General features: G+C 44.9%; 1 protein-coding gene across 2 annotated transcripts; it reads right to left on the bottom strand.

The window, feature by feature from the left end:
• Nucleotides 1–1,918: 1,918 nt before the first annotated feature.
• RPN2 (ribophorin II) lies at nucleotides 1,919–19,699 on the bottom strand. 2 transcript variants are annotated; one of them, XM_064729669.1, is made up of 18 exons: nucleotides 19,642–19,699; nucleotides 19,356–19,558; nucleotides 18,366–18,461; nucleotides 17,536–17,711; nucleotides 16,629–16,704; nucleotides 16,112–16,246; nucleotides 13,881–14,057; nucleotides 13,430–13,548; nucleotides 12,965–13,070; nucleotides 10,502–10,593; nucleotides 10,261–10,375; nucleotides 9,750–9,944; nucleotides 9,158–9,244; nucleotides 8,569–8,664; nucleotides 7,378–7,453; nucleotides 6,353–6,482; nucleotides 4,673–4,757; nucleotides 1,919–2,288 (listed from the first exon to the last, which is right to left on the bottom strand). In XM_064729669.1, exons 1-17 carry the CDS (start codon nucleotides 19,652–19,654, stop codon nucleotides 4,706–4,708), a joined length of 1,944 nt encoding a protein of 647 aa, XP_064585739.1. In that variant the 5' UTR covers nucleotides 19,655–19,699; the 3' UTR covers nucleotides 1,919–2,288; nucleotides 4,673–4,705. The 2 variants fall into 2 exon arrangements, with proteins under 2 accessions (XP_064585739.1, XP_064585738.1); XM_064729668.1 differs by lacking the exon at nucleotides 4,673–4,757 and having other exon boundaries at nucleotides 19,642–19,689.
• Between the last annotated feature and the right edge of the window lie 696 nt (nucleotides 19,700–20,395).

The raw sequence follows: 20,395 nt of genomic DNA on the forward strand, positions 1-20,395 counted from the left end.
GATTTCATCCTTGCACAACTCCCTCCCTGTTTGAGCCTGTTCAGGTTTTACAATTCCAGCTCTAGGGAAGGGTTACAAAGCACCCAGCAGGATGGGGAACACTGAGGGGATGTTGAGGGAGAGCAGTGAGGTTGTGACAGCAGCAGGAGCACTAAAGGATAACTGCTGCCCTTCCACAGTGCAGAAATACACAAAGGAATCACCTGAGGAGCCTGGTCCAAAATGGATTTCTAAACATATTCTGTAACAACACACTCAAAGCCATGAGGACTTACTACAAGGAAAGGAATTACAAACAATGAAAAAGATTTCTAAAGCAGTAAGTAGACAGAGTAGCAAGATGAATTTAAACTCTGTTAAGTGGCATAAAAGGCATATGCAAACATTGGATTGGATACTGCCAATAAAATCAAAACCCTTTCAAAAATGTTCCAGAAAGTGTTTGGGTGATTAAGTCTGTGATTAAATGGATGGGTGAGTGCAGCTATTTGGAATAAAAGAGACTCCTTTGCAGGTTCAGTTTGCTTCAAAATAAGGAAACAAATGCTCAAACTCTGTGAGATTAAATATAAAAACAAAGCAAATAAAAAATATCTCAGGACTAAAAGACTAAAATAATAAAAACAATCTTTCCTAATCCATAAGTAGTACAATCAATAGCAACACACAGCTTAGAAGAGACACATCACAGGGGCACTCCATAATTCTCCTTTTGCATCCCTGCTCTCCTTGGATAAAATGCTGCAGCTTTATAGGCACAGGGAAAGTTCTGTCCTAACACAAAGCATCAGCAGAAAGAATTAGTTACAAAGCTTCTAAGTGAGCAGTAACAAAATACAGGGCTAAAAAAAATATTTCAGGGTAAATGACTATGAATAGCTTAGTTATTTCTTGTCTAAAACCCCTTTAGTCCCAGAGGACTTGAATGCAGCCTGAGATCTGGTGTTTGAAGGAGTGCAGGGGAGGTCACTGAAGTTCATGAAACCTCTGTGGGCCCACCCCAATGTTTACACTGCAGCAGCAGGTAGGAACAGCTACAAAGAGCAGGAACAATGAGCTAAGTGTGAGCAACAAGCATGGGGAACAGACAAGGTGGGTTTAATAAAGTGGGGTCACGTCTCACATACGTGAAATGCTTTGGAGGATTCAACTCCACACCCTCTATGCACATGCTTGCTTGCTGATGTAATTTTCCTGGATTTCCAGAAGACTTTGATAAGGTTCCTTTGCCAAAAGGCCTCTAAACACCTACCCTTGACAGAGGATGCACAAGAGCAGGGAAGGGAGCAAATGTTAAATTTTCCACGTGAAAGTTGCTCATGAGGAGGAGATTTAGGCCTTTGGTTATTACTATCTGTGAGTCCTTCAGTAACACCCAAAGCTGCTGCCCCAGCATTGCTTGGTGGTCCTGAAGGGAGTAATTAGTTGGGAAATTGGAGTTTGAGTAACTCAAACACAGCCACGTGGCAAGCAGCACACCTGGCTGTGGTTTCACAGGAGAGCAGAAGCAACAACTCCATCAATCTGGAATAAGAAGGTCACTGCCAGAGGCTAGAAAGAAAGTGCAGCCCCCACAGGAGCCCCAAAGCTGCTGGGTCAGACACAGCCAGGCACAGCAGCACTGCAGGCTCCCACAAGGGCTGAGCCCCAGGGCCCAGAGCAGCTGGGCACAGCCTGGAGTGAGAGAGACAAACCTTCAGTGCAGAAAGAAGCCACAGCCTCACCCAAGGGCCAGGCAGGAGGGAAGTGCCCCCCAATAAACACAGCCCCCAGGGAAAGGACATGAAAGAACAGGAAGCTTCACACTCAGCAATGACTCACACACAAAATTACCCACCAGAAAAAGCTCCTTTCATTCTCATAGGAGCCCAGCTTCCATCCACTGCCTCTGAGACAGACAAAACACAACACTCAGGACCATCCTTTCCTCCTCTTTATTCACAAATCTTTAGGATGAGGAAAGGGCACCTGGGGAAAAAGCAGATTTGTATTTTCTTCTTCCTTTTTCTCAAAAAGAAATTCAAATGTCCTGGGAGAAGGGGAGAGGATCCAGGGAAGAAAAGATTTTCCAGATTCATATGAAAAGCACTCCAGTAGCATGAACACAATGATGAAAATAAAGATTTTAAAAAAAGTTTAACTGGCACCCATTTGACTTAATATATAAAAAAAGAATTATCTTCTGCCTTCCTTCTTCTGGCCTTTCAGTTATTTATTATTTGCTTCTGTTCTGAAAGCATTTGCTTTGTTTTTCCACATTTCTTCCATTCTTCTGGTACTATTGTGTCCTGGAAAGAAAAATAAAAAAATATTAACTCTTCCAGGCAACAAAGCACTGGCCTGTACAGTACAAGTGTTCCCAGACCCCTCATTCTCTCTCAAAAGCAGCTTGTTGGACAAAATTCCCCAAAGCAGCTTATTTGAGTGATAAACCAGCACTGCTCTGGGATGGGGGATGGAATTCAGGGAGCATGGAAATGGTCAGAGAAAATGAAGATTAATTTCTGGTGCAAAAGGCATGAATGTGCCTATTAAATTACAGAACTGAACAAAGAAAAAACAACCCAGGCTGAAGGCAAAACCTGCAAGTACCTTAACTCCTCCTTTTATCAGGGCTGATCCATCTGCTGGCAATTGTTGGTCCATGTTAACACAGAGATCTTCATCTCCCCAGGAAGATCAGGGATGGTTAGCACAGCAAACCCAACCTTTTGAGGTCCTTCTGCCTTCCATGATGCCACACATAGCATGACACTCTTAACTGACACAGCTGGGGCATCAGAAAACTCAGCAGTGAGGAAAAAGGTTTGGGACTGCACATGGCAGCAAAATCTAAATTAGGGTTTGTGGGTATTAAGTTATTTGCAAGATCTCAGGGCCACAGACAGCTCTGAGGCAAAGCTGAGGGACTTGGGGATGCTCAGCCTAGAAAAGACCCAAGGGAGGCCTCACTGTGGCCATGCAGGACTTGAAGGGTTTATGAAAAGGAGTGAGAGGGATGTTTTATAGAGCCAGATAGGGCAGTGGTATTAAACTGAAAGAGGGCAGGTTTAGATTAGATGTTAGGAAGAATTTTCAAACTCAGAATGTGGTGAGGCAGTGGCACAGGTTGCCCAGAGAAGCAGTTGTTGCCCCATCTCTGGAATTTGTTAAAGACCAAGGTGGATGTGGCCCTAAGCAACCTGGTCTAGTGGATGGTGTCCCTGCCCATGGCAGGGGGTTGGAACTGGAGGGCTTTAAGATCCCTTCCAACCCAAACCAGTCTGTGATTCCATGATCCTCTAGGATTACTTACAGCCCATAAGGAATGAAGGAGTTAAAATACCAGGCTGAGGAACAGGAAACATGCAGGCTGTGGAGAACACACTCATGAGGCACTTGGGAACAGGCCACTAAAAAGCTGCAAACCACTGGCCCAAAGTGATGCTAAAGAGAAGCATCCAGGAGCCTGAACAGCAAACACAGCAGTCAAAAGGACAAGGCACAGCCACCTCCAGTTCCTCTCCAATAACTTGCTGTGGCTTGTTCTGTGCTCAGGTACTTCAAAACACTCCAGGGAGAGAAAAGACAGCAAAGGGCGTTTTTCTGAGGGACATGATGCCAAATTTTCCACAGGTAAAAACTGCAGACAGGAGCACAGTGCACACCTTTTGTGTGGCACAACCTCCCAGTGCTGGTTTTGATTTGCACCACGAAAACTGGGCTCCATTCAACTCCCCAGTGCGGAGCACTGACAGTGGATGTGAGGGGAAGCAGATGCTCAGATGTACCTGTGCAGCACATTGTCCAGTGATTTGTGTCATCACAGGACCCATGCCACAAACTCTTCCTCTGCCCCACCACAAACCAGTGCACTGAGCAAGGAATGAAGCCCTCATGCACACACACTCAGAACTGGGCAGTCCTGCCCCCACACCACAGTGCACAGAGCAAACTGGGACCTTACCTTTGGCAAACTGGGACCTTACCTTTGGGAATGAAAGGACACAAAGGGCTTTCTGCTGGCAAAGGGCAATGGAGAGCCAGCACATGACTGTATGGAATGGAGGGGGCTGGGAGCTGCTGCTGCCTGAGCCATCATGGCAGTCCATCAATTCAGTCTAATGGGAGGGTGGTGACCCAGGACTGGGTCGTGCTCTCAGCTGAGAGAGGTGGTGCTGACCTGGCTCTGCTGCACAGAGCCCTCACCAGCCCAAATGAGGATGCAATTCAGCAGGCAGAGTGCCTGGCAGCTGCACAGAATGCTGCAGGTGGGGACAGGGAGTACCAGCAGCAGGGTGGGAACAGCCCCAGAGTCAGCCACTTTCACCATGGTCTCCTCCAGCTGACATTGCCAATAATTTATTTATAGGACCAATAATATTGTATTATTTCATCACCTGAGAGCTGCTTGATGCCCACAACAGCATACTTACATGTGCACATATCACCACACAGACTTCAGATAATTCAGGAAATCACACAAATGCAATTTAGTCTCAGAGAACATGTTCTGCTAATATGCCCAACCCAGCTGCAGCCAGGGCACCCAAGGACTGATTTAAAGCCCATTAAGCAATGCTGGGGGAAGCAGCTCCAGCTCACATATTTTTTTTGTCAAAGGAGTGAGTGATGAGGTGAAATGAAACAGGCAGCATGGCCAGGGAAAGGCAAAATGCAAAAAGGCCCTTACTTCCTGAAGAGCTGGTCACTAGCAAACCCCCTTTTACCGCAGCGTTCTATACTTTGCCAACCTACTGCTCTGCTCTGCAGCGATCCTGCCAAAAGGAGAGAGGGAAAAGGTTCAGAGAAGACAGCAAGGAAGAAAGCAGCCCTGTTCCAGCAGCCAGACCCTGTGACAGAAATGCAAAAAGCAAAACCAGGCCTTCTGGTAACTTCTGTAACAAGCTGGTTGATAGAGCCAGCCCCCTTCTCACGCTGCTGTTGGCCTCCACAGCTTGGCCTCAAAGTGCAATCTGCTTAATTGTCACTGCACTCCAGCATCTGAGACAGGCAGGCACTGCCTTCACAAGAAGATGTCTTTTTGAACTTTAAAGTCATGTACAAAGGGTTTAACTTTAGCCTCAGAGAGAAGTTTTACTTTCAAATTTGCCATTGTAGTTGCAGCTTCGTGTCATTTCCAGTGAAAACGCACACGGACACCCCCTGCAGTGGTTTGAAGCAGGAACCAACCACCTGCATTCATGTGCTAACAGAAGCCCTGGTTCAGCCAAGACACTTAGGAATTTGCTTCATTGTATTATTTTCCCCCAAATCTGTATCCTAGGCAATCTGCACTTAATAACAATGTCTCATTACTCATTATTAAATGACATAACAGTCCCAGGGGCAACCAAATTGCCATAGGAAGTTATGTTAACACAATAAAATGCCAGTGGAGAGAGAGCTGGACATCTGAGGGAGCAAGGCTGAGAAAGCTGAGAGGACAGTATGAAAATGGTTAATTACATTAATCATCCTCCTTGACACAGCCATCAATGTAGAGATGGTTTAAAGAAAATAAATCAATGCAACCCTCCTGAAAATTATATTCTTATGTTTTTTTTTACAGCTCTTGTCCTGGTTTTAATAGAATGTAATCAAAAAGATGAGACCCCAGGGATATCTATGCAGGTAGGTATCCAATAGCTCAAAAAGGGGAAAGTAAGCAAAGCACAGGTGTGATGGCAAAGCAGGTCAGTAAATCATCTTCAAAGTCAAATGCTACATTAGTACAAAAGCTTAAGTCCCACATGGAAACTGTGTGTGGCAGAAGTGAAGGACAGGGAATGGTGTGACCTCTAACAAGGCACTGCAGTGGCAGCAAACTGATGCCTGCCCACACAGGGCAGTCCCCAGACCTTGTGTGGCAGAAGACACAAGTGTGCAGAATGAATCCAATCCAGTACAGAAAGGAATGCTGTATCCCTAATATGTAGCAGAATTTTCCCTGGGTTTGCCAATGTTTGTTGCCTCTTGTCTGATGCTGCACAGCTGATAAGCAGCTGCTCCCTTTTCCCTACAACCACCCCTTAGCTATAGGAACACAGCAGTAATTTATTCCCACCTTACCTTCCTCCTCTTAAAACCTTCATCACAAGCAGAGCTCCCAAATAGTTGGGCCTCCTCTACATTTATAGAGGCTTCCATAATCTAACAGTATTCTAAGAGCTTCCTTCAGCACATGGCCAGTTCTCTGTGCAGGAGCTGCTCCCTGGGCACAGCCCCTCACTGCCCTGCCCAGATCAAGGGGCAGGGAATGGGGCTGAGCAGCCCAGCCCCACACACAAGGTCCAAGAGGCCAAAGCAGTGACACACAGCAGCACCCTGTCACCTCCTCCCCACTGATGTTAAAGCTCTGTGCCCCCCTTACCTCTTCACAGCTTTCTGAGCCAGCATCCTGTTGCCTGCCAGGAATGTGATGCCACCCAAAATGGCCAAGTACTTCAGAGTCTGGAACATGTTGAGCTGAGTCCAGTACACATACATGAGTCCCAACATTGCTGGGGAAAAAACAGACAGCCCGTGGCTGAAACTGCATTTCAAAGACCAACATTTGTCATCCTAAGAACAACTGTGCTGCCAGGCCTAAGCATTTGGTTCCTATCCCATCTCTGAAGCTCTGAATGGCAGCTCTAAAGACCACACATTATTGCCAGGGAATGAAGACATCTGGGTTCCCATTCTGGAGTGAAAATGTGACACTGACAGCTTGCAACCAACTCTCCTGTGGCAGAATTATGGACTATTATAGACATTAAGGGCTATTAAAAAGAGGAGGATAGTCTGGATTTCAATAGGAGATATTAACCTCACACATCTGTAAGGGCTTACAGCTTTATAAAGTTTCCAAGTAACCTGACTTGGACTGAGAAACAAAGTGACATTTGGAAATCAATTCAATGTTCTCCCAAACTATGTTTCTGAAATTCTACCAAGACAGTAAATAACTGTGTAACCAAGGACACAATAAAATGGATGAAAAAATTTGGTTCAGCCAAAGAACCAGAAGTGCTTTTATGGGAAGAGCTTTTAAGAAAAGATGTAGCTTTTCACTGTTGAGAGTCCTGCAGGTCCCAATCCCCACAGAACCTCCCCACTCTCAGAGGATAAACATGCAATAAAGTGTGACCTCTGGAAATAAGAAGTTCTATTAAGTACAGATAAATGGAGTGAGAGAGGGGCCTGGATAATGATGGCTGTTATAAGCTGATGGCCAAAACAGGTTTATCACCATATTAACAATCATGAAAAGCAGGAAGGCAGATGGAAACAAGAGAACAAGTGTTATGCTGTTATGTCATTAGAGTTAATAGACCACGAGCCCATTAACCACATGCTCTCATCTCCAACTCCCAGGTGAGGAGGTCAAAAACACACAAAGCCTCTGACACTTACCAGCATGTCCCAAGTGGAAAACAATGGTGCTGGGAGCAAAGCTGAAGTTGGAGATGTTGGCACCTATCTTGATCCACTAAAAAGGAAAAGAAACAAAATTGGAGTTAAACAGCCTGGTAAACACCAGCTTTTATTTTAAGATTCAACTTCTTTCAGGCATGTTTAAGATCTTCAGTGAATCCAGTGTATTCTCTAGAGAAGCACTTGTTAATTACTGCAAGAGGAGATAGGAGTAATTTTGCTAAAGGCAGCCTTGTTGAGCTCCTTCAGTGGAAATGTCTCCTGTTACTTCTGACTGCCCCAATGCAGTTCCCCAAATATCTTAAACTGATGAGAGAAAACTGCTCCAAATTTAAATAGTGAAAAAGAAAGATATTGCTATTTCTACGCAGATGAATTAATTTTCATTAAAAATAATTTTTAAAAAGGGTAATGCTCTCATTTTGGACTCATCCAAAGAACAGCTATAGACACAAGACATTTGCTCATAGTAACACTTAGGAGTTTTTGACTATAAAAGATAAAGGCATTAAGGGTGGAAAAGAGGAGCAGCAACAATGAGTTTTTTTATTAAAGTGTCACAACCTTGTATATCGTGAACTCCACAGACCAGAGGACATGACTGCCTGAATGCCAGCTTTCACTGAGACTGGCTAACGGGAAATTACTGTTGGAACCAGTTTCATCTTCCAAAAAAGGAATAATTTAACTTGTCTCAGTGAGATTTTTATTGCATTAAGTTCAAAGCACTGACCTGATGATACAGTGAGTGGCAGGGGATGTTTCAACTACAGACACTCAAATGTCCACAAATGGGAATTCAATCTGACAGGATTAAGTAACACAGATTATGTGATGGATTTATTACATGTGAGGCAGAATAACTGCCTTTTTCCTGTGGAAGTCTAAAGTTATTGCAACTTAATCTGCCCACTGTTATTCACCATCCCCAGCTGAAGCACACTGAAGAAACTCATCCAGCTACTTCAACTTGGCAGCAGTGTGATTCTGCTCTGACTATAACCTAAAAAACCAAACCAGACCAGTGCACTGACATCTGCTAGCTGTGACTCCAGCACTGCTGTGCCAGTCATGATTAACAAAAGTTTTAGCAAGAAGTTGAGCTGTCCAACCTTCTCTGACTGGATGGGAAAAAGTGTTTGCTGTTCTTCTGTGACCCAGTTCACTCACCAAGATGAGCAGCAAAAGCAGTGGGGAGAGAACCAGTGCAGTGAAAGTGTTGGAGACCACTGTGGGAGGCCTCTTCTCAGGCTCCCTGAAGAGGTGCTGCAAACAAACAAAACCAACTCATGAGCAGCAGTGTTCCAACAGAGCAGCTCCTCTGCTCCCAAGCTGCAGCCTGGTGCTGTTCCCAGAGGTTCCTCTGGGTCAGAGCCATTCTCCTCAAGGGAAAGACTGGCTCTTTAACACACAGTGTCTATTCCAGTCTCTGCACATTTGATTTCTTGCACAGTTAACTTTTCCTTGCACTCACAGAAGCACTGGTTAGCTTGATATCAGCCCAGATGGCTGGAATGAAACAGAGACCTTTCTGTGGTGCTCACCTGCCCAAATTTTCATGTTTGGGTCTTTTCACTGACATCAGTTGCTTTCTCATAGCTAGAACACACAGCTTTTTTATTCATACACCAGAGAACTCCAGCAAATTTCTTTCCATCAAGCAGTAACTCTGGTCTTCCTTTAATTATATTACTTACAAATAAACTATGATGAGAACACAACACTAAGCCCTCATCTCCAAATATAATCTTGACTGTACCTGGATTTCAGGTTTGGGAACAAAGAGGTTCTTGGACTGGACTGTGGATGGTGCATCCTCTTCTGGGAATGTGATCACAACATCAGCCTGAAATGAAATTGTGCAGCTTCATGCATTTAGATCTAAACGCATAAAACCTATTCCATTACTGTGCCCTATTTCCCTATTTGACAATCTACAATTTACATAATTTTTAAAAGAGAAATTGAGAAAAAGACACCATAATTTTTAAGAAGCCACCTCTCCTAACAGGGGCAGTAATATCATTCACCCATCATTAAGAGCTGGACTTATTTCCAGCAGAGAAAGAACAGAGAGGTTAAACCTTGAGAGCCTGCTGTGAAATTGCATCAAACCCATTCTGAAGCTTCTGCACCACATGATGAAATTAATGTTAATTTCTGTCTTGCTTTGAAGTTTACTTAAAACTTGCAACAACAACAAACCTCAGAGCCCACAAATGGCCTAAAGTATTCTGGTTCACTAAAAAGAACAAAACATTTGAGCTTTTTGCTTTCCAAGCCTGTACCATGCCCTCCTGTCAGACTGTCAGTAATGACAAAACCACATCACCCACTTGCAGCTAACATACCACATTCCAAAGGATTGGATTTTCCAGAGTGGCATCTCCAATGATCAGGTAAAGAGTGTAGGTCCCAGAGGCAGAGTCAAATTCAGTCTTTCTTTCAGAGGTATCCAGTTCAAATTTGTACACATTCTTGCTGTCTGGCTCTGCAACAAACACCACCTCCTGGCCAGTCTTTTGGTTGTGAAGCCGAACAAAAGTCTGCAAGGAAGATTGGAACATTCAAGGACTTTTCTGACAGCAATTTACATTAAAAAAACCATCAGAAGTGTGCTTTTACAGTGCACTCAATCTGTGGAGTTAAATACAACACAATCCCAGAGCCAGGAGAGTTTCATTTAAAAGACAGACAAAACAAAGTGAATCTCCCAGCTAGTGAGATCAGTGATCTTCACAGTACATGTCAGAAACATAAGGCTTCTCAAAACCCATCAAATCTTTTCAAGAGCAACTGTCACTTCAGATGCTTCATGATGGAACATCTTGGTAACACAGCAATGACAAAAATTGTCCTAACCTGGTGAGGGATGAGTTCAGCTCCACTGTTCACATCTATCAGCTGGAAGGATAAAGCAAAGTTCTGATGGCTGTCAGCAGTGAATGAGCCCTTGGCTTTGGCTGGGTAAGCTACCCTAGGAGGGAAAAAACCACACAGAACTGAGGTGATTTTCCAACAGAAGGCCTGGATCAGAGAAACCAAGGCTCTAGTTTAGAGTCAGGGTTGCCCTTCCAGGATCACACACCCCAAGCTGTTTTACCTGGTTGTTTTTGGTGCAATGCTCTGATCCTTATCCACAGTAGAAAGATCTACATTAGTAATCCCCACTTCTGTGGAAACTTTTACTTTCAGCTGCAAGAAAACACAATAGAAAATCCTTCAGAGCACTCTACATACAGCAATTATGGCCAAGTTCACTGCAGATGCTTTATCTCTTCAGTCCCTCTTCCCCAAAGAGGGTCTTATGACTAAGCCCAAGTCAAAGATCTGCACAGAAGGATCTACAGCAATTTTCCTTCTGGCAAAGCTCCAGCACCAGTCACTGACCCACCCCCTTCCTCTCTGCACAAGCAGCCAGCTCTGCAGACACCAACTTCTCAGGCATGCTGGAATTAGCTGCCTTGAGAGAGCTGTTTGGAATGAAACAGTCCAACTACCCAGATCCAGTTTTCCCTCTGAACTAGCAGAAGCCACTAGTAAAGATTACATCACATTTGATACAACTTCACACTGCCTGTGCATGTGTCCTTCTGCTTTCTGGACAGCAATTTGAGACAGGAGGTCTGTGGACAGCAACAGTTCTGCCTCTGTTGGCTCCCAAAGCCCAAGAGGTTTCCGTTGACTTTATTACCAGCAGGCAATGCCAAAGCATTCCTGCAGACCTGCACTTTGTCCAGCCAGCTTTGCTGCAGTCACAGCACTCACCCCTCAGTGCAGGGCAGCCAATAAAGCCCTGCCATTTATCTCACTCCTCTGTGCTAAGTGCAGTATAAACCTCAAGGAGAGAAATGATTTCCTGCCCTTTCCCCAGCCCCAAACCACAGCCCATTCAGGCACTGATCCAAGTGGGTTTGACTGATTTCAATTCTTCTCTCAAACACAAGCAGTTACTGCAGTCTGTAGTTTTTAATTAGCACATTTGTTCTCACAGCTTACAAATGCTCCCTTAGAGAATTGAAGTCTCCTTGCCAAGACATTTTTCATCTTATACTACAATTTGTTATTACAGGTTTGCTCATGTGAGCCAGCCCCACACCCTCAGCCTGAAAAATAATTCACAGAGAACCTGTAGGAAAAATATGTAAAAACATGAAGCAAACTATTCAGGTCAGACTTCAAACACAATCATCTTGGCAGTTCCTTTACAACAAAGAAGTGTAATTTAGGAGAGAGGCAACCCCAAAAATGGATCCATTAACATGCAGATGATTCAGGCTAACTTTAGCAAAGCCTTCATTTGTTCCAAAACAGGAGCAAAGAAAGATGGACTAAGAAATAATAATTTAAAAAAAGTTGTGTGGAGGCAACTCAGAGCTGCTGCACACAGCCCCCCCCCCCAACTGCACAGTACACAAACATCTCTCAAATATTTTAATGCCAGGAAATGCAGTCTCTGCCTGAGTAATGACCCACTGGTTTAGCTCATTACTGTCAAAACCATGGTGCATTAAGGACAATTAATGCTAATAACAGTAAGGAAAAAAGCAGCTCCCCAGCAGTCCTCCCCCATAACAATGTGTCTTATTAGCAGCAGTTCCCACAAAGCTGCTGGAGCTCATACATTCCTGCCAGTGCCTCCCTGTGCCAGCCCCAGCTTAAGCAGGACAATCCAGCCCCTTCTGACACCCTGAGGGCCATTAGTGCTCCACTGACAGAGCCAATTTGACACTCAGAATAAAGGTCAGCTGTTGTGTCTTCCTCCACTTCAAGCTAAATGTGTGGGAAGACTTGAAATGTTAATTGTTTCCTTAGATAGGTGATTGAGGGCAAAAATTAACCCTGGGAATGGACCTCTTTGGAGAAGAGCATTCTCAGCTGTTGACACTGGGGTGACTACATGAGCAGTCAGAGAGGTCACATTCCTCTCACTGTAACAAACTTGAGGAATGGAAAACTCCAAATGTTTATATAAACTGCTCTTCAGAAAGGTGTGGTTTAACAGTTTTTGCCACCAAAAAAAGGGCTGTGTGTGCATGAAAAGATTTCATCTGCTTTGGTCACTGCTTCTCCACTACAAAACCTTCACCACCTACACAGTTTGGAAATGCTCAAAGACTCCCTTGACTCTCTTGTAGGGCTCCAGAGCTTATACAAACAGACAACAGCAAATGCTCAGCTTGCACACAGCAGGCAAACATCAGACAACTGACAGAGAGCCTTGAGATTTATGGGCTCAACTCTGGAATGCTCTGAAGAACTAACACTGGAAATCATTTCTGCATATTGACTTAGGGCTGCCATATGAACACCTCCCCTGTTACCCTTTGTTCATACGCTGTCAGATCAGCATCTAAGTGATAAGACAGGTTTGAAATTTACACAAATCCCTTTTGATCATGTTTTAATCTGGTTACTGGCCATAATCCTGAGTCAAAATCCAATGCATTATAGAAAAGCATGTGACAGAAATTCCATACAACTGGCAACATCTTTCACAAGTATAAATAAAAAGCTGTTTCAGTGAATAGGTAAAGAATGGAAATACATCAAAGAGCACACTCACCTCCACTTTATTAGCAATAAATCGCTTATCTCCATCTACACTGATAGAGAAATCATAATATCCACTAGCAGGTTTCACATTCATGAAGTTCAGCTCAAAGAAATCTCTGTAACAAAAAAAACCAAGGTGTCAACAAGTCTCCAAATATGGTACATTAAACAGGTAAACAAACACAGCATAAAACTAGCACTGCTAAGTGCAGCAGTAAAAGAATTCTTCAAAGTTGGCCAAAGTCAAAGAAACATTGGAATTTCCCACTCCCAGTCAAAAGAAAAAAACAACAGAAATTCACCATCACCACCAAATGTGATCAGTAATTCTACACTAACAAAACACAACCACAGCATTTTGAGTTTTCTACCACAAAAAGATTTCTCTGGTGGAAAAATACTTTTGGAAAATAAGTCTAACATTGCTTAAAAAACACCTATTTGCCTTACTCTAAAAATAATCTTATTTTCTTACCCAGAGAGAGTAAATGGTAGCTGCTGAAGGACAGTGGCTTTGCTGGACACAGACTTGGCTTGATCCAGCTTTACAGAAACTTGAGTCAGGAGCTGGGACATAACATTGGTCACTTGAAGCTATGAAAGAAAAATCAGCATTTCTGTGAGACTTGGCCCAGAAGGAATGCAGGAGCACAGATAACTCAGTGTTACACACCCAGAGCTCTCCCCTGCTCAGCATCCCAGCCTCCCTGGCTCTTTCTAACACAAGAGGGAAGGTGAAGAGCTGACTTCCACACCATGCCTTCTTGGTAAGCTGAGGTTCCTAAGAATCACTTCACAAAAAACCCTGCAATCCCAGATCTGCTGGAGCCTCAGCCACAGAGCTAAAAGTGAAAGACAGCTTACACTTCTGTCAGCCCAGAGCTACAGCAGCACAGCCTGAGCCAAGCTGTGGGGCTAAGGCTTACCCTGAGCAGGGGCTGGTGATGAGACACAGCTGCAGGGCCATCAGGGACAATGATGATGGGCAGGTGGAAGCGGTTCTGGGACAGGGCACCTGCAGCACGAGCAATGCTGAAAGCCTCTGACAGAGTCTCAAAGTTCTTCTTGCTAAAAATGGCATTCATCAGCTGGATAACCTGATCCTGAAAGAGGAAAAGCCAACCACATATAAGCACCAGCAGCTTCCCACAACATTGCACACTGGCTGAGTATTATGTTATTAATGAAAACATCATTCATAAAAGACTGTTTAATTTTCCATTTGCTTTAAAACCAGTTCAAATTATGAGGCAACCCAAAAGTTATCTACCTTTGGAATTTCATGTGCATTCTTATTCTTGGCTGGGAGGCTCCAACCACAATGGCTGGAAGTGTATCAAGAACTTGGAAAAGCAGAAAATAGATCCACCTCTGCAAATGATGTGTTTCAGAGTAAAAAGATGTCATCAGCTCAACTACCCAGACTGCATGTGGCTGCAAAAAGACAAATTGGCTGCAAGAGCTGCACAACAGTCCTCATACAGAGGAGCAGAACCAGGCTTGGTATCCTGGCTGGGAAAGCCATGGAACAAAGCACCCCAATGGCTCTGGAAGGAGCCAGCCCAGGTCCAGGCAAGCTTATTATCCCCTGAGGCTCAGCAGTGTCCTCAGGCTAAGAGGATTAGCTTTAAAGCAGTACCACCAGGAGCACAGAGCCAGCCCTGCCTCTGGGATGTGCCAAAGCTCATTTGTTCTCCCCAAAGCAGGAGTGGGACAGCATCCCCCAGCTGGCTTTGCAGGCTGACTCAGCAGGGTTAGGGCATCTGCACCACTCTCTGCAGATTATTTCTTACCCCTCATTATTCAGCTTCTTCCATCCCTCCCTGCTAGTCTGGAAAACAGAGGGATTGGCTACCTGGACTTTGATCCAAACCAAGGATTTTGGGCTAAACCCTAATGAGAATGAGTACAATCAAAGACAATCCCAAATAAAGCAATAAAGATACAACTTAGTGACCTGCAAAGAACACTTCTAAATGAAATTCACTGCATATCAAATTTTCACTTTTCTGCTTTGTACCAGTGAACACCAAACAATATCACAACTAGAGAAAGCATCCAGACAAATGCTACAAAACTCCTGCACAGTGCAAATCCTGCAGTGCTTTTCATGTCTGTGGAGGGCATGGCACTGCTCCAGACCTTAATCAGCAACTGACACTCTCACTGAACTTGTGGGGGGGAAAAAAAGGGAGTTATTTTTTACAAACACTACATGTTATTTTTTATAGCCAGTTTTGTGGCATTCCAAAGGCACTCTCACTATTCAACAGAGATAAAGCCTCATGCCCCAACAGCAACACTTCTGACAGCACAATTCTGAAAAAAACTAAACAATTTTCCTTAATTGGTCTTTTTTTAAAGCATCATTTGGACGCTGACAGTTTGAATTGCACGTGGCAGAATCACCACCTCAAAAATGACATTAAAATTACTTTGCATTAATGTGTTTGGCAGCAGTGTGGAAAAGAGCCAGGACTGAACTCAGATGTCTTTCACTGGCTTCTGCCTTAACCCTGCCACTCTGGCTCCTGCTTTAGGGAGCTGCCATTCTCACTCCAAAGTACATCTAACTCCATTAACTTGTAAGGGAAAAAAAGAAATCAAGTGGATAGCTTGCAGTAATGACTTCTGGCTTAACCAAGATCAAAAGAAATTTCCAGCAGTCTTTCATCTTAGACAATAAGTTTTTTCATCTGGATTTCTGCAGGCACAAGGTAACGTTGTCTCTCTTTTGGGCACCCCAAACTGGGGTGCCTGCATTTCCTCACAGATAAATAACATTTGCAAAACACCTTGAAATGCTGGAAAGTGCTGCAAGTGCCAAATACCAGAACAAACTCTGAAACAAAGGTTTTTTTCAACACCACGTCTCAATAAACAAAGAAAAACTAAGCTTCACTTGCAATTTCCTTCTGTACACTTGAAAAAGGAAAAAACCCAACCAATCCAGCCTGTGATCTTTAAGTTGGAATTTCCTCTTAGGTTCTATTTCCTAGCATTCCCTCCACAATGTCCCTTTTCACTGAATGTGCTCAGTACTTTTTGCAGTAGGAATTCCACCCAGTTACACCAGGCTCTGGCACTGCACCCCAGGGACTGAGCAGATCCTTTCTGGGAGCTGGAGTGTGCAAGGAAGGAAAGGGCAGGTACACACCTCCTTTATTGCTGGCTCTGTACCCACATGGTCTGACAGCTTATAGGCAGCAGCAACAAACAGGGCAGTAGTCTCAATTCCTTCTTCAAACTGCAGGTAAACTCCACCCAGGTCATCCAAGCGAGCCACAAGGTCCTGACAGAGAGAGTTATTAAAATTTCAACTGCCTTCTAGAGGATCCACAGAAGTTAACTCTGCTGTTAGCTCTTTAATCAAGAATTATCTGTATGGGATCAATGATATATTTTGTAATAGTTATTTAGAAACAGGAAGAAAGAAAATCCTCCAGCCTTTAGTGGATTTAATTATATGTAAATGTCAGGATTGTGTATTTTTCAGTCCACTGTGAAACAGATAAAAGTCCAAGGAATTATCTGTTTGAAAGCCAAGCCACATCATGCAGGCAGACAATTAGCCAGGCTGGTTTTTCATTTTGTTTTTTCACATTAATGCATCTTTTAGTTCTAAAGCAATCTAGCAAATGTGTGAGTAATTAGAGAGCACAGTGTGTTCCTACCTCAATCTCCTCAACAATGCTACTTAGGTCTGCCTGCTGGGACAGGTGAGATGCCGTCTCCAAAGCCTGGATGGTTCTTCAACAAGAACAAACAAAACCAAACAAGTGTTGATTACTCCTTTCTTAAAAGCCAAACATCATTTAAATCAAAGCAACTGCATTTTCTATTCTGAATGAAGTGTAAAACAGCTGTTCCTGCCTTCAGTTCACTCAAGAGAATGAATCTGAAGTGATTTAGTGTGAACTTAGCATTCATTACAGAGTGTCACTTCAGCTGCATCAGAGCTGCAAGGACTCAAAGACAGAGCAGAGAACAAACTGATCCCTGCAGAGCACAGATCCCAGACTCGCCTCTGAGGCTTCCAGGAATCCACTTTTTAGTCAGCAAAAAAAAAGTTTTAAAGTTTCCCTTTCTTCCCCAGCCTTTAAGGGACATTCTGTTCTCTTGTTTCAGAGTGAAACAAATTTTTTTGGTGATAAATGCCAAGATTCCTTCAGCTCACTGGCACATATTTTCCAGCTCACAGTGCAGGCACCCCAGACTACAAACAGGGCTGAGAAAGAGCATTAGGTCTGCTGCAACCATAAATAACACAGAATCATGGTTAGGTATAAAGTAAAAATTCTGTTATCAATCCTTTTAAGAGGAGGCTTTTTTGGGATACCATCCCTTTACTGACCATTATCCTTGAACTAAAGTGAATAAATAAGTTCATTTAACAAATCATATAAAAATAGCTCCAAAACTCAACCCCCCATATATTTTGTTGCCCCGAGAAACAATAATGAACTGGACAGCACCTACTCTAACACATCTATATTCCAAATATTAAGCAATAAAACAGTTTTTAATTCAAACCCCAGCAGCCTGGAGGGTAAACATGACTCCCTCCTGTGTGAGACTCACGCCAGCACGCTCTCCTCCTTGCTGAGCCGAGCACTGAGAGCACTCAGGGCTTCCTGGGATGCCAAGGGAAGGCCAAAGCCACTCAGGGCACCCACAGCGTGGAAGATCTGGGTGACTGAGGAATCCTCACTGACAGCTGCCAGCAGCAGCTCCCTGGTCTCATTTGAAATGGTGACCTGAGGAGGAGCACAGGGATCACAGTGATTCACACTTGAAAAAAAAATGGTCCTCAAATCACCACTGATTCCCTCCTGGTGCAACACTAGATTGGTGAACTTCTATAAAATTCTGGGGAAAATCCTTTTGTCATTCATTACTTTTTAGTTTAATTGATTAAATCCTTAAGTTTTGCTGTCAACCATCAATTAGTCAGGATAATCCATTCAGAGGTACCCTGGTGACCTGCTACAGCTTTTCATGTGGCAGCACCTCACTGTGCAGTAGCCAGGGGTACTGATGGCAGAGAGGGCTTGGGTAACCCCCCCCCAGCTCAGCAAGGGTGCTCTGCATCTGCATCCAGCACCAAACAATCTGTCACACACACAAAGAGCTTCTAATTGACACAGTGCTCAGGATTCTAACAAAATGTGCTGCCTTTCTTCTTTTTCTTCAATTAAAAAATATCCCCTCAGAATTACCCTGGACCAAATACTTGTGTTACATATTTACACTCTGCCTTGTGTGGAGCACACCCAAACATTTATTTACCTAAGGCACAACAGAGAACAAGCCACTAAAAGAAAGTAAAAGTTATGCATAAAATAAACCAAGGAAAGATAACAAGGCCAGTATTTCCTTGTTGGTGTCTGTCTGCAGAACTCCACACTCACCTCACAGCCTGACAGGATTTGCATGGCCTGGGCAGCATAAAAGAGAGATTCAACACTGCTGGAGTCCACATGAGATTTGATGAACTTACATGCAGCCTGTGCAGAAACAGAAGTTAAACCACTGAGAAGAGATTTAAATGATACTCTAAGCCAATTCCATGAACACTGTGCATTTTTATTCCCCCCAAATCCTACTCTGCCAAGTGCTGCACAGAAACAAGGGTGGCTCCTCCTAAAAGACATAAGGAAGACATAAGTTCTACTGCAACCATAATTCAAACCTAAATTGAGTATAATCATAAAGCCTATCAGAATTAAAGCCTAACTGGTGTATTTAGTAGGCCAAATCTTCCAGGATAAGAGAACAGATATTCTGTAGGGCTGTATATCACACCATCATCAATGGATACAGAATTTCAAAGAGTGCAGAGAGAAAAGTGGAGCAAGCAGGTACAGCATAAAGGCAAGTAATGGGACTGCTTGTTAATTTGTGTTAATGACAGCTGGATAGATGGATCACTGGGATGCGTTTTAACCAGAAAATAACCAAGAATTTAACTGCTCCTGAATTCAGCACTTAAACTGAAACAAACTAATGGGAGCTCAGTTTAACAGTACAGTGCACTAAATGTGCCACAGGCAGGGAACTTATTCACCAGGCATTTAAACAAATTGATATCCACAGTAACATCACAGCGGGCCCTGAAGGCACCATTCACAGCAGTGAGTGCAAGCGAGCCAGGGCCACGTTAGTGCCCGCACAAAAATGCAATTTATCCAAATAATACATGACAGTCGCCAATTACCAATGATACTCTGTTACTTACTAAGGATACAATGCTTTTATAAACGCTTTACATCTCTCTGCCCAAGCAGAGCTCTCTCTATAAACCCATATTATATTAATAATCCGTCATTCCCTGCTATACAGCAGCCCCTCACACAGCAAAGCGGCCCCGGGCAGCCATACCCGGGCTCTGCCCCGCTCACCTTTTCGTCCGCCACCCTCACCCCGAGGCTGCTGAGCCCCACGATGGAGTAGAAGGCGGCGCGCACGTCCGTGAAGGGCCGCTCCAGCACCGCCCGCAGCCGCGCCAGGTCGCGGGCATCGAGACGATGACTGGGGACAAGGGCCTGGGCACAGGCGAGGAGAAGCAGGAAGCCGAGCGCCGCCTCCAGACGCAGCCGCGGGCCTGCGGAGAGATAACCGCGTTACCCCGCATCCCTCCATCCCCGCGGCACCGACACCGGCCCTACCCTGCCGCCCTCGCCTCACCCGGCGCCGCCATGATGCCGCTCCCTCCCGCGCCACGGCGCCGCTTCCGCCCCACGCCCCGCCCCGCCCGGAACGCGCCATCATGCCATAGGGGGGTGAGAGGGACGGTGTATGATGCGAGCGTCCCTCAGCTCCACTGCTGCTCGCTACGACAACGGAGAAACTGTGAACAAGCGTGAAGCGAGATGGGCGGGCGAGGCAGCTGGGTGGGGCTGGCAGCGACGGGGCTGCCAGGCCACGGGAAGGAATGATCCCTCCCGGGTGGGAGAAGTGGTACAGGCCTCCCGGCGGGCCTCGGGGGCGGCCCCTGGCGGGGATGTGGGCAGCGCTGATTGGCCAGGGCGCCTTAAAGGGGCCGCGGCGGGACGGTGCCTGAGGGTTGTCATGTGTGGCGGGCTGTGCCGGGCTGTCATGGCCCGGATTTCTCACAAGCGGCTGCGTGCAGCCGTGCCAGGCCGTGCCGTGCCCAGGGAATGGTCCCAGCCCAGCCTGGCAGTGGGGACACCGCTCCCCGGCACAGGGTGGGGTTGTTGGGGTGTCTGTGCAGGGCCAGGGGTTGCGCTCCGTGATCCTGAGGGCTCCCTCCCAGCTCACAATATTCCAATCCATGTTCTGTTCTGATTCTGTGATTTTCCAGTCTTTTGTTTTAAGGGAAAGAGGAATGGGCTGTCTGGCTGAGAGCTGCCAGCAGTGAGGTCAGGGAACTGAACGGTAACTGAGGGAAAAGGTAATTTTGGAAGTGGCAGATCACAGC

The sequence above is a fragment of the Zonotrichia leucophrys genome, chromosome 20 (genome assembly GCF_028769735.1).
Source record: "Zonotrichia leucophrys gambelii isolate GWCS_2022_RI chromosome 20, RI_Zleu_2.0, whole genome shotgun sequence".
Classification (NCBI taxonomy): domain Eukaryota; kingdom Metazoa; phylum Chordata; class Aves; order Passeriformes; family Passerellidae; genus Zonotrichia; species Zonotrichia leucophrys.

Coding starts and splice junctions, on each gene's coding strand:
- RPN2 (XM_064729669.1), bottom strand. Junction 13,549..13,880: donor ATCACCAGCCCCTGCTCAGG/GTAAGCCTTAGC, acceptor TTTCTTTCATAG/CTTCAAGTGACCAATGTTAT. Junction 13,071..13,429: donor CTACCATTTACTCTCTCTGG/GTAAGAAAATAA, acceptor TTTTTGTTACAG/AGATTTCTTTGAGCTGAACT.